The sequence below is a fragment of the Dipodomys merriami genome, unplaced genomic scaffold (assembly GCF_024711535.1).
Source record: "Dipodomys merriami isolate MVZ:Mamm:240054 unplaced genomic scaffold, mDipMer1.0.p SCAF_6, whole genome shotgun sequence".
Taxonomy (NCBI): Eukaryota; Metazoa; Chordata; class Mammalia; order Rodentia; family Heteromyidae; genus Dipodomys; species Dipodomys merriami.
This window is the reverse complement of record NW_027206179.1, coordinates 64,558,997-64,573,376: the sequence shown is the minus strand read 5'-3', so window position 1 is coordinate 64,573,376 and position 14,380 is coordinate 64,558,997. Positions and strand designations below refer to the sequence as shown.

The 14,380-nt window shown below is 43.5% G+C and overlaps 1 protein-coding gene across 5 annotated transcripts in view; it reads left to right on the top strand.

The window, feature by feature from the left end:
- Nucleotides 1-14,380, top strand: part of Mtus2 (microtubule associated scaffold protein 2) — a 577,850-nt gene that overhangs the window by 492,688 nt on the left and 70,782 nt on the right. Inside the window, exon 1 of one of the 5 annotated variants that reach the window (XM_070003048.1) lies at nt 14,004-14,124. The exons of 3 other annotated variants lie outside the window; for them this stretch is intronic. In XM_070003048.1, the coding sequence (XP_069859149.1) occupies nt 14,098-14,124 (27 nt within the window). In that variant the 5' untranslated portion in view covers nt 14,004-14,097. Of the gene's footprint in view, nt 1-14,003; nt 14,304-14,380 lie in introns of those variants that run through there. One more of the 5 variants, XM_070003047.1, reaches the window with a different exon arrangement.

Genomic DNA, 14,380 nt, shown 5'->3' with positions numbered 1-14,380 from the left:
TAACTAGAACAGTGGTACATGCCTGTTATCCAGACTACAAGGAAGCACAGTAGCCAGGCATAGTGGCATGCACTTGCCATCCCCAGCAACACAGGGAAACACAAGTAGGAAGGTTGTAGCCCAGGCTGGCCTTACCTTGAAAGTAACCAGTGTGGGCTGGTAATGTGGCTTAGTGGTAGAGTGCTTGCTTAGCATGCATGAAGCCCTGGGTTTGATTCCTCAGTACCACATGAACAGAAAAAGCTGGAAATAGCACTGTGGCTCAAGTGGTAGAGTGCTAGCCTTGAGCAAAAGGAAGCTCAGGGACACAGTGCCCAGACCCTAGTTCAAACTCCAGGACTGGTTAAAAAAAAAAAAGGAAAGAAAGAGAGGGGGGAAGAGGGAGGGAGGCAGGGAGGGAGGGAGGGAGGGAAAGTAAGAAAGAAAGAAGGAAAGGAAGGAAGGAAGGAAGGAAGAAAGGAAGGAAGGAAGGAAGGAAGGAAGGAAGGAAGGAAGGAAGGAAGGAAGGAAGGAGGATATACAAGAACATAACCAGTGCAAAAAGGCATACATAGAATAGTGGCTCAGTTGTGCAGTGCCTGTTCACCAAGCACAATGCCCTGTATTCAAAGCTCAGAACTGAAGGGAAAATTAAAAAAAAAACTAATATCAGATCAGAGTAAACAATAATGCATTCCGAAGTCTCTGAATCTGGCCCTTTTTCCTGTCATGGATTACAGTTGCCCTTTGCCAGCACTGGCCAGGTAGGCGGCTAAGTTGTTATCGTTACTTTTTTCATCCCCATATATCAGTAAACCTGCTCTCTGGAGAAAAAATATACTTAATAATTCCAGGGTATACATGACAGACAGACTTTTTTGTGTATGCCAGTCCTGGGGCTTGAACTCAAGGCCTGCCTGCTGTCCCATCGCTTTTGCGTGCAAGGCTGATGCTCTACACTTTTTGGTTGTTAATTGGGAATAGGAGTCTCAATATCTTTTCTGCCCAAGCTGGCTTCAGACTCTCATCCTCAGATCGCAGCCTCCTGAGTAGCTAGTATTACAGATGTGAGCCAACACCCAAATTAGATAGACTTAAAAAAATTTAAATCTATATTCTTTGCTATTCTTTAAAACAAAAATAGGATATGTCCACATCCCCTTTTTCCCCCCACCCTTAGGTTGCCTCTTGCATATTGCTAAATTATCAAAGATTTGGATATTTTTGTCTTTCATATGTGTAGAAAATATTTCTTCCATATGTGTATTTCCTTTTACTTGTATCATGCTGTCATTTAACATTCATCACATGTAAGTGTTTGAGGGCCTTGCAGAAGCTCACAGTCATCTCATCTCTTATCTCCCAGGTAAGCATCAACAAACCTGACTCGAGGTTTGACTTTTTATGTAGTCAAATCAATGATTATTCCCCTTGTGTTGTGTGGCTTCAATTCACACTTAGAAAGACCCTCCTCCCTAAGACTAAAACAATGCTCATGTATTTGCATTCATAACTTAATCACTTTGATTTCAATGTTTAGATTTTGTTCATATGAAACTTGTTTTGAATCGAGATGAGAGGTTCCCCTTCCATCTTTTCTCACTTTCCACCTCTTCCACATAAATAGATGGCTAAACATTCCAGCACTGCCCATGGATTTGAAGCATCCCTTTATTATATTAGTGAGTCTCAAAGTGTACATTGTTCTGTTTCCGGCTCTGTTTGTTTCCCCCTGTGAATCATCTTTATATCTGTACCAGAGCTGCAGTAATTTAATTATTACATTTCATAACAAAATTATATATGTTGAGCATTCTCTCCTTACCATTATTTGCGAAAAACTGTCAAAGTAATTCTCATGAATCTTCTTTTCCAGTTAAATTGTTAAAACAACCTTGTCAGATTTAAAAGAAAAGCATGCTGGGATTTATATTGTAATTGCACTGACCTTAATAGATTAATTTAGAGAGGATTCACATAATATAAGTTATCTAATTGGGAGCAAGAAAAATATTAATTCATACACTCAAGACTTAAAATTATAGTATATAGATAGTTGTACACACACAAGAAATTGTATTAATTCATACACTCAGGACTTGTTATATATAGTATCTAGTTACACACACACACACACACACACACACACACACACACACACACACACACACACACACACACACACACACACACACTCCAGGGCTCCACTCGGCTAGCTTGCATGACTAATGCTTACCACTTGAGCACATTTCTAGCCTGGCTTGTTCCTTGTAAACACAGGTAGACTCTCATGGACATTTCAGCCTGGGCTGGCTTCAAACTTCAAACCTCCTGATCTTAACTTCCTGAGTAGCTGCCCCAGTTTTATCACTATTTTTTACCTATAGCTGGCTGAAGTAATGGATGTCCAACCCACAGATGTAGAGGGCAGGGTAAAGGGGTTGACTGCTTATTCTGTGTGTAAATGCTCATATTTGCTTTGGTTCTGCTCATTTTGGAATATGAAGTCTATGCATGGATTTGTTACTTCTTTTAACTTTGTTTCCACACCTTCCTGTATGTGATAGTCATCTTCAATACTTGAGTCACTTTGATTTTGTTACTGTTCTGGGTACCAGACATCACCATCTTGATGCCAACCAATTACAGCAGCATAGAGATTAAGAGCTCTACTCAAATGCCATGCTTTGTACTGAAGAGTGCTTCATCTGAACCAATCAGAGCCTTTGGGAATAGCAGATGGTAGGCCAGTCAGAAGCTGAAAAATGTCAGGTACTGACCAATAGCTCATACCCATAATCCTAGGCTGAGATCTGAGAATCAAGGTTCAAAGCCAGCCTTGGCAGGAAAGTCCATGAGACTCTTATCTTAATTGGAAATTAACCAGCAAGAAGCTGGAAGTGGAGCTGTAGCAGCCTTGAGCAAAAAAGCTAAGGGACAGCGCCCAGACACTAAGTTCAAACCCCAGTACTGGCCCAAAAGAAAAGATGAAGAAGGAAGGACAATGACGACAAGCCAGAGATGGAGGAGGAAGAGGAAGAGGAGGAGGAGGAGGAGAAAGAAGAAGAAGAGGAAGAGGAGGAGGAGGAGGAGGAGGAGGAGGAGGAGGAGGAGGAGGAGGAGGAGGAGGAGGAGGAGGAGGAGGAGGAAGAAGAAGAAAATAAGCTGAAGATGGAAAGAACTTGAGTCAGCAAAGAAGTGTCAGAGGACAAAAAAGTATAGAGATAATAGTGGGTGGTAACCACAAGCAAACAACTCTGCAGGGAAAAGCTGCCCCATAGCTAAGGCACAGTTGCAAGAGCAGGAACGCCTATCGATAAGATCACTAGGACCCCCTTTGTAATAACTTCTAGTATTAACCCATCACAGCTGTTTGTTTACTCTAAGATATTCCAGATCTCTAGGACATTAGCCTGTATGATACCATTTTATGATGTCTCTATTATTCCCTTCAAATAAATACCTGCAAATTTAAAACTGATCTTCAGATGGAGGAAGATGAACTATATACATGCCTTCAGCTTATCACTTCCCATGGGAAACCTGCTGGCAGAAAACGTCGACTGTTTCCTTGAAAGGAATTAGACTATCACTAGGAGCTGGTAGCTCGTACATGTAATTCTAATTGCTCAAGAAGCTGAGATCTGAGGATCACAGATTCCTACTTTAGCAAGAAAGTGCTTGGGAATCTTATATCCAATTAACTTCCTAAAAGCCAGACCTGGAGCTTTAGCTCAAATGGTAGAGTGACAGCCTTGAGTGAAAAATATAAGGGACAATACTCAGGCCCTGAATTCAAGCTCCAGTACTGGTAGAAAAAGAAAAGAGTATTCAACATGGTCTTCTACCATTTCTCACACCCGTGCTCCAGTAAAATGATCCCCATCTGTATTAATTCATGCTTGTTCCCGCCAATCTGAGGATTAGTAGTTCAAATTAGGTACCTTCTCCCAGTCCATACTTCATAGCTTCCTGTGCCCTTGAACACGTAGAACCCTAGCTATCACTGTTGAGACACTACTCCATAGTTACCCCATCTTTCACTTCTTTCCTTCCTGACTCGTATCCTATAAACCTGCTCAAGTCTCAGCTCATCTGCTCTTTGTGCTCTGTCACACATTGTGATCTGCTGTGTGCCAGTGTCCCAGCCAGTGCTTTTGCTGAGGCTATCCCAATGATATCATTCTTTCCAGGAGTTTTTGAATCCCCATCTTCCTGCATCTCTTGCTCTGATTACTTTGTTCAAGACTTGATTCTGAGGATCTCACCTTCTGATATTGAATTCTGATTTTCATTGTTTCCTGCCAGGTCCTCTCCCTGGGAAACTTGATTCTTCTTCCTCCAGCCAGCTCAAGTTCATCCTGTCTCGAATATTATATATATATGCTAATCGCTGCCCAAATTCTAGCCCTGAACATCACAATTTGAGCATCTAACCTCCGGCTTCTTTACCTCATTGCCAGGTACACTATATAAGAACACTATACACTATACTGTGTGTATATATGATATACACACAGGTGTTACATGAACACTATGCATAATTACAATGTGTATAATGTATATTTTGTATATACATTTTGTGTCGCAGATATAATGTTACATAGAAGATAATTATATGTGTATATTGGTTCTCTGCAGAAATAAAACCAATAGAATAGGATGAAAATTAGTTAGTTCTGACTTCCTGGAGAACCTTAAGGTACCCACCATACTTTATTGCTAATGTGTCTCTCATTTTCATACCCTTCACTAGGTATACTCTCAAGGCACTCCATCCTTGCTCTGCTTATCACCACAACTGTCTCAAGCCTTCATGGCTTCTCAGGAACACTGCTGACATGCCCTCTGACCACATTCCTTCCTATTAAAGTCATCCAGCAGTTTTCCAGGGTTCCCAGGATCCACAATATAAAGGAAGAGCTCTTTGATTTGAGATTCAGGATGTTCCTTGTTCCTTCTCTGCCTCCCCAGTAAACCCCCTCCTTCTTTCTCCCCCTCTCTCCTTCAGTTTCTCTCTATATATATAGAAATTCCATTTCCATTTCAACTTTGCTCTGGGAGCCACATGCAACTCTTATAGCTTATTTTCTCCCACACTGGGACTCCCTACTTGGTGGATTCAGGTCTGCCCTAGCGCTAGAGTCAGCTCAACCACCTGTACAGCTTAGGTCTGGCTTCAAACAAGAGGAGGGTAAAGGAGAGATAGAACCTTGTCCTTTTCCCTTAGGACTTGGCAGATGACATCAAAACAAAGATAGGCTCAGAATGATGTTAAGTAAATTTCTAAAAATAAAAAAGCCTGCTTTCTCTCCTCCTGCCCTGGAAGTCACTGGAGACAGACAGTAATGGAGCAGGCTTTTGTTGTTGTTATTGTTGTTTTTGTTTTAACATTTTCACTATAAAGCCTCAAGAAGCCTTTCTTATTCTTTCTCATTCTTATGTTATTGTAGAACTGAAGTGTTTCCAATCTTTTCCTAGACATTGTCCAGTGAATCTTCTGTTGTTTTCTTCTGTTCAGGAAAAGAAAACATTTCAACATGTATTCCATACAAAAGTGGAACTACCTGGTTTTCACCCCTTAGAGATATCCAGGTTCTTGGGGAAATTGTGACTAATTAATTTCATTTGAGTAATTAGCACTTACAAATCATGTTAAATAGCTATGGCTTAAGCATTCTGATTTATTTCTTAATTAAATCATTTTACTAGAACCTGCACACAATTTTTCAACTTTAAATCATATTAACAACTTGTTCCTGATGTCTTCATTATCTAAATGTTTTTAGAAAGTTTATAAGCAGCTACTCAGGAGGCTGAGATCGGAGGATCATGGTTTAAAGCCAGCCTGGACAGGCTGAGACTGTTACCTCAAGTTAATCACCAAAAGCCAGAAGTGTAGCAATGGCTTAAATGGTAGTGCCAGCCTTAAGTAAGAAAGCTAAGAAACAGTGCTGAAGCCCTGAGTTCAATCCCCAATATTGTCACTGAAAAACAAAAAGTTTAAAAGAATTACAGTTGTTTTTATATTATTATTTTCAGTGCTGAGAATTGCACCCAGAGCCATAAAGATATCATTTTCAATTTGTTGGGTTTTTTGGGGGTTTTTTTGTCGGTCATAAGGCTTGAACTCTGGGTCTGGGCACTATCCCTGAGTCCTTTAGCTTAAGGTGAGCACTCAGCCACTTGAGCCACAGCACCACTTCCGGTTTTCTAGTGGTTAATTGGAGATAAGAGTCTCACAGACTTTCCTGCCTGGCTTTGAACTGCAATCCTCAGATCTCAGCCTCCTGAGTAGTTAGGATTACAGTCATGAGCCACCAGTGTCCGGCTCAATTGTTTTGGTTGTTGTTGTTGTTTGATATTTTTTTATGTATTTGTAATAGAAACTCAAACTACATAACCTGGCCTACAAAACACATTTCTGAAGTTCTGTATTTCTGTTCTTCTGGGTATGAATGATTTATGAATCCTTTCAGAAAGAATAGTAGTAAGGGTTCAGAATTGTTCCCAGTCAACTGGTTGGGGTCCTTTTGCTTACCCAAATAAAAATGTGAGTAGGTGAGAAATTCTTCCAGTGCCCACAATCTCAAGACTTCAAGTGTCCAAAGCCTAGAAGCTGGACTGACACTGAGAGCAATCAAGCTGTAAGCCCTGAGAGCTAGAGGCCTACTGCTCTGGGTTTCAGAAGCAAGAAGTTTATTATGGCCCTAGATATCCAGGTTAATTGCTTTAGACTCTCACCAGCAGCCATAGTACTTGGCAGCTCTTGTAATCCCTGGCTTCTAACACCTGGGCAGTGTCAGCAGACTACAGTAAGCTATAGGAGGGGATGCCATCTAACGTTACAGTTCTTATACAGCTCTTGAGTGCTGGGACCCTCAGCTCCTACAGTGGTGAGCATTGAAGCTCTTGAGCCTAGAGTGTCAGGGCCCTTGACTCTTCACAGCACCTGCTGCTTCCTGCTCCCAGGCATTCTTTGGAACTTGTTTGCTACCCTCTCACTGCTACTGTTGTTGCTACCGATGGATGCCCCTGCCCCTGCATCTACCCCTGACAACTCTATTCAGCTACCACTGGCATCTCCTCTTCCTGTTGCTATCTCATGTTATTCTACCCCACACAGAAGCCTTCTACTGGGCATGATGTTCTTACACCAGGGGGCAGCAGAGGAGATTATTTCCGGGCTGACTTGGAAAAGGGAGCCAATCCACTTATACAGTGGAGGCAGGGTATTTGCATCAATCACAGCAGCCCTTGATGCAAATGAGGGAATTTGTGTTGCACCAATCATGGCAGTTTTCATGCAAATGAAGGACTGTGTCTACACCAATCACAATGTAGTTTATCTGCTGGGCCAATAAGGGAAGTCTCCCTTCCCTACCCCACCCCACCCCCCACCTTGGTCAATTTGGCTGCAGGAGTTCGCTGAGGTTTATCATAGCTAAAAGAGCTGGTACACCATGTTAGAATGTGTCACATGGAGCTGGAGTTGTGCTTTGTCAGCAGTGTAGCTTCTTCAAAGAATGTGTGATGGGTTCAAAGCAGCAGTCTGGCCAGCTGTTTGGTCCTCAGTTCAAAGCATCCAGAGCCCTGGGGAGAAAGGCTAGGCTGACATTTTGGAAGGCACATTACCCTGACTCCTCAACATGTTAGTAGTTTTGGGTTGGGTTTTTTTTTTTTTTTCAGTTGTGGGTCTTTAACTCAGGACTTGTCCCAGAGCTTCTTTGTGCTCAAGGCTAGCTCTCTACCCTTTGAGAAATAGCACCACTTCCTGTTTTTGAGTGGTTAATTGGAGATAAGTGTTCCTTGGGGATTTTTCTGCCTGGCCTGGCTTGGAACCACAGCCCTCAGATCTCAGCCTGCTGAGTAGCTAGGATTAAAGGCATGAGCCACCAGCACATGGCAATGCAAACATTGAAATAGGTGCTTTTAACAAAGGCTTATCAGCACCATTAACAGTGCTTTATTAGTACTCAATAGTGTTCTGACAGTGCTTACTTCCTGCCACAAGAAGAGAAGGATCCCTCTGGTATGTCCCAGAATCACCCACGGCAGAGTTGCAATGGCCAGAGTGAAGAGGAATCATCTTACTACTACCAAGGCATCACATTATTTTGTTATAGTTCTTGGTCATGGGGCTTGAACTCACAGCCAGTGCACTGTCCCTGAGCATTTTTGCCCAAGGTTAGCACTCTACCACTTTGAGCCATAGCACCACTTCCAATTTTCTGGTGGTTAATTGGAGATAAGTGTCTCATGGATTTCCTGCTCAAGCTGGCTCTGAACCACGATCCTTAGATCTCAGCCTCCTGAGTAGATAGGATTACAGGCGTGAGCTACAGGCACTAGGCAGTAGGTACCACATTTATAAAGTGCTGTTCCTGTGAGTGTGAAATATTGCACCATGCAGAAATATACAAAGAATATTATAAGCTGGACATCTTGGGCTGATTCTTGTGAAGGTATTGTTTTGGCAGTACTGGAATTTAAATTCTGGGCTTTGAACTTGCTAGGCAGACACTCTCCTGCTGAGCCAGGTCTCCAGCACTTTTTGCATCAATTATTTCTGAGATAGGGTCTCTCATTCCTTTAGATACCCTGTTGTAGCTGAGATGACAGGCATGCTTCCCAGCTCTTGGTTGAAAGATTGTCTCAAAAACTTTTCTGCCTGGGCTGGCCTCAAACTGCAGTCCTCCTAAATTCAACCTCCTAAATTCCTAAGATTATAGGCATGAGCCACTGACATCTGGCATAGCTAGTAAAGACAACTTCAAATTTTATTTCTCTGATGAGAGAAGCCAACTCTTGTGTATATCTTGCAGGAACATATGGATCACAGCTCTCCTGAAATCATCCCTGTCACTGGCTTAAAAGAGAATAATAATAAAAATACCGTTAAAAGGCTAACAGAGGAGAAAAACTACATTGATAGCAGCTTCTTAATTATAGCAAAGTGATTTTAGTTTTCTTTTGATATGGATCTAAGAACATACTAAGAACAAAAATACATACTGTTTTGTCTTTTTCCTCTGTTTTCTAAATCCGTTATTCCACCAACAGTGTTAAACCCTCTATTTTCTCTTGCACCTTCAGTTGTAAGATTTCTGTATTCTATCTTTTCCTTTCTCTCATTAAAATCTCTAGATGGGCTATATTCGGTTTAAAAAAAATAAAAATGAAAGCAAACTATTTACATTTTCTTAGCAGTTGTCTCTGCAAACCTCCAGTCCCAGAGCTCAAGCTCCTGTTTGAGATACATGGAAAAGGGAGGGGTGGAGACTGCGGAACCAAAATAAACAGATGGTTGCCATGACAATCTGAGATTCTTACAGGATCATTTTTCACGGTTTTCTTTTGAAAGAAATGGTGAGACAGGGATACTTTTTTTTTTTTAATTTCATTGACGTCCTGTAAATGCTCTGCAGCTCACAAACTGCACAAAACAACAAATGCCATGGGCGAGAGCCCACCTTGGCTGTGTTTGACCCCTCCGGCTTTCCATCCCCCATCATTTCAGGATGTGGTTGTGGAATCCATTCTGCAGGCAGATCACTGGTGCTGAAGGGTGAACCCAACCAGGGCCCAGCCTGGGGGGGGGGGTGGAAGGGGGAAGGGGGTAGGTGGAGGGATGCAGGGGGGCTGTGATATTTGGCAGATGACAAATGAGGACCATTATTATCACATGAGGCAGAATGTCTGGTCCCGGCTCTACAGAGTGACAGGAAATAACCTGAATAAAATTCGTTTCAAGGGGGAGAGTCAAGTAGAAGTCCTAGAGAAGGTGAATAGTCCTATTAATCAGTTTAAATCAAGCAGAGCCGAGTCGCCTCCAGCTGACTGAGGAAAGAAGATGAACAGAAGTTCTTGGCATGAAGAGGACAAAGAAAAAGATGAAAATGTTCACATTATATATGATTTCTACTATGGCAGTCTTAAGTATTTATATATATAATTTTTTGGCAAATGTACACTAAAAAGTTAAAACACTAGGCCAGGCTTGGTTTAAAAGAGAAAAAACTGGGGGAAGGTAGAGAGAGATGCATAATATTTGCATGTGTGTGCCAGTGCTGGGATTTGAACTCAGGGCCTCACACTCTTGTTTGGCTTTTTTATTCAGGGCTAATGCTTTACCACTTGAACAACTGACTTTTTGGTAATAAGTTAGAGATAAAGAGTCTCCACAGTCTTTTCTGCCTGGGCTGGCTTTGAACCTCAATCCCCAGATCTCAGCTTCCTGAAGAGCCAGGATTACAGTCTTGAGCCACTAGTGCCCAGTGTACATAATTACTAAACAGTCCTGGTTGCACTGGTCAAAGGCAGGAGCAGCTGCTGGACACTCCATTATCTCAGGATTGTCAGGTAATGTTGGGAGGGACCATTATCTCAGCCCTTGTTCTTGGAGGTTCTGGAGAAGTTGTTATTGCTGTCATCACTGGAGGGGAACCATCACTCCAGTTCCCATGAGACAATTCCTCCTGCAGCCTTGTCATTATAACTAATTGTCCTCATTTGGGGGAGTGGGATCTGTCCAGCCAGGCTCTGCTGTTGCTTAGGTGTCCTAAAGATGCTGCTGATCAGCCAGTTCTTTATTGGAACCTGAAGTGCTGCAAAGTGATTGGCTGGCTTAGCACAAAGGACACAGACACAAACTGAAGGTTGAGATGTCAAGCTTTCCTCCTGCTTTTTTGTTGCAGTGAAAGTAGCTTTTAAACACCTTTTAGAATCAGGAGTCAGGTCAGTTTCCTTTTATGTCTAAATTCCAGTGTCTGAACCACTGTTGTAGTTGTTTTTGAGAAGTTTAGTCCTCTTTTTTTTTTTTTTTCAGGCATCCAAAGTTCTGTCTGTTGGCTAGTTAATTGGCTTTTGGATTAGTTGTTTGGGTTGTAGAGATTGAACTCAGGGCTGCTTCCCTCATGCTTAGCTCTGAGATAGACCTCAGACTCTGGAGAGATTCTGCCTAGGAGTTACCTCCATCTCTCCCTTCCTGCCTCCCTCCATTCCTGCCTCCCTCCCTTGCCACTAGGTTATCATAGATAACCTAGATGAATTTTCCTCTCCCAGGAATCCAAGCCCCAGTGGTCAAGGATTCCCAAAGAAGGAACAGTTTCCTCTTCACTCCAAGCCAAGGCTCAGTCACCCTGATTTTTTCTCAGAGGATGTTTGTCTGAGGGAAGGATCTCTCCTCCTTCAAGAGAACTCCTACACCCTCCAGGTTGTCTAAGACACCCCGGGGTGGGGGTGGAGGCTAGTAACCCTTCTCAACCAGTAGGGAGGATGGCTGACTCCAGACCTATGCTGGACACGATGACCCTAAGGTAGCAAGGAGACAAGTAAATTACATTGAAAGACACGGGGGCCAACATGATGAGTCTCCCTTAGGCCAGAAATAGGATACACTGGGCATCTGGAAAAGAAAAGTATAATTGACCAAAAGATATTGTGCATATATAAAATATGAAGCATTCGTTTATAATTTATAGTGATGTTTCAAAAAGGCAAGAGAAAACTTGGTGATAGTGGCTCACACCTGTATTCCTAGCTACTTAGGAAGCTGAGAAAAACAGTTCAAAGTCAACCCAGGCAGAAAAGTCCAAAACAGCCACCAAAAAACAGCAGCAAAAACAGCCAGAAGTAGAGCTGTGGCTCAAGTGGCAGAGTTCTAGCCTTGAGCAAAAAAGCTCAGGGACAGCACCCAGGCCCAACACACACACACACACACACACACACACACACACACACACACACACACACACACATACACACACACACACTCAAATCATGCTGGCATGACAGTAAACAAGAATATTAGCTCCCTCACCTTTTTCCTATTTAGCAAGTGTCTACTCTCACAAGAACAGTGTGTGTGTTCTCAAAGTATCATTCATACATGCATATAGACATATATATAATATACAGATATACATATATACACAGTTTCTTTTTTTTCTTAAGGCAGGGTCTTCCTGTATTAGGTTGGACTCAAATAGTCCATCCTCTTGCTGAGCCTCCTCAGTGCTAGGATTACAGGTATGGGCTGACACTCCTGGTATCTGCTTGCTTTGTTCTTTTGCTGCTCAATACTATTATCTCCTTCTCACACAATGAGAAAACTTCAGAAATCTGAGGTGTTTCTATTTTTATGTTTACAAAAAAAAAGGTTGACACCCTTTCATATTCTTTGTTCAAAATCAAGGTTTTTAATTCAGGGCCACACACTTTCCGGGTGGGTGCTCCACCACACTTCAGTTCTTTCTTGCTTTAGTAATTTTTCACATAAGATCTTACATTTCTATTTGGGAATGGCCCTGGGCTTAAACATGTCATCCTCTTGGCAGGACTACAGACATAAGCACCATGCCCACTGAGCTTGTTTGTTGAGATGGGATTTCACTAACATTTTCCCCAGCCTGACCTTGAACCCTCAATCCTCCAGATCTCTTCCACCTGAGTAGCTAAGATTATAGGGGTGCGTCTTTTTGAGGGGTGAGGGCAAACATTTCAAACATACCAGTTTGTTCTTATTTGGTCATTGGGTCCTCTCCACGAGTAAATGTACAAAGCTTACAATTACTTCATTAAAACCTGCTTCAGAGCATATTTGGAGATTCTTGTGAGGAAAAAATAGAATCCTCTATTGGGGAAAGTTATTCTCTTACCAGGTGCACAACTTTTGGGCACTAGTGGCTCAAGCCTGTAATCTGAGCTACTCAGAAGGCTAAGATCTGAGGATCTCCATTTGAAGCTAGTTTGGGCAGAAAAGTCTGTGAAACTCTCATTTTCAATTAACCACCTAAAAGCAGGAAATGGGGAGTGGGGGATAGAGTACCAGCCTTGAGCCAGAAAGGTAAAGGTCACCACCCAGGTCCTGAGTACTGGCACCAAGAATAAAGATAATAATAAAAGTAATAATAATAATAAATAAAACCTGCTTAAGAAATCCCAGTCAAGTTAGTAAAATTACCTATTTTCAATGACTGATGTCTGCTTAAGACCTTAAGCAAATTTAGCTGACAAAAAAGAAATGTAATTGAGCCTTGGCTCACACTTGTAATCTTAGTTACTCAGGAGGTTGAAATCTCAGGATCACAGTTCAAAGCCAGCCTAGGCAGGAAAGTCTGTGAGACTCTGATCTCCAATTAACCACCACGAAAGTGGAAGTGGGGCTGTGGCTTAAGTGGTAGAGTGCTAGCCTTGAGCTGAAGAGCTGAGGGACAGCGCCAGACCCAGAGTTCAAGCCCCACAACTGGACCACTCCCTACTGGTGGGAGTTTCAGGAATCCTGGCATATCAAATTAATTATGTAAATATTTGTATCATTTGCTTTCTGAATTGCATAAGTATGTACTTAAAGGCCCTGTCTTTCAAAAACAAAAACCAAAACTTTTGTTCCCTTCTTAATTTGTTTCAAAATTTACAGATTGCTAGAAAAGATCAAAAGCCTTTTAAGGCCATTTGGCTTAAGAGAAATATCTGTCCGGAACAAACTTTGATTGTTCATTATTCCCAGCACTTGGATGATTTGGGTACGTCAGCCTAGGCGAGCAATTTCACAGTTGTACTTTGACTGTAAAGATGTCTTTAAAGAACATTTAAACCACCACCATCCACCACCACGGCGTCTGGTATGCAAATCTGAAAATGGGCGTGGGGGTTGGAGGTGGGGGATGCGCGGGGAGGGGTCTCTAATGGGGGTCTCTCATTTGAACACATGGCAAGGCTCTGCCAGCTTGTTGGGGGGGGGGGGCGGGGGCCTCCGCCCGTGTCCTCGCAAGCCAGCCTGGGCTTTCCCCCAGTCTGCGTCCTGCGTCCTCTCCGGGCGTTGTCAGCGGCGTGGTGCAGAGGCGCGTCGTTCCCGGGAGCGCAAGGGCTGCCCGGGCGGGGGTCCTGCTGGGGATCGTGGCCTGGGGAAATCGCCCCCTCGCCCCCCACCCCACCCCACCTCTCCTCCTTGTTACGTGACTATGGCTTCGCCTCGCTCTGGGGCTTCCAGGGAGCAGTGACCCTCCCTCCTGCCTGTCGCCTCCCCCCGGGGCGCTGCCGCCCGCGCGCAGCGGGATCGGAACGCGGAGGCTCCGCCCTCCTCCGGCTCTTTCAGCTCCTGGGGCTGGTGGATTGATGTCTGAAGTTATTAGGAGAAATAAGGTAGCCGAGGGGACCACATGGAAGTTGTGACAGCTCCCAGCGGCGGGCCGGCACCACGGCTTAGGGACAATCGCGGGACACACTGAAAGCAAGGAGGTCCCCTGCCTGCCTGCCAGCCTGCGGGGATGGGCCATTGCTGCTCTAAGCCTTACCGCTGCCTTCAGTGCCTGGACCACACGGTACTTTGCCTCCCCACCCTCTCCCCCTCCTCCTGGCCAGAGCTGAGGACGCGGCCACCTTGGTCCCCGCCTCCCCA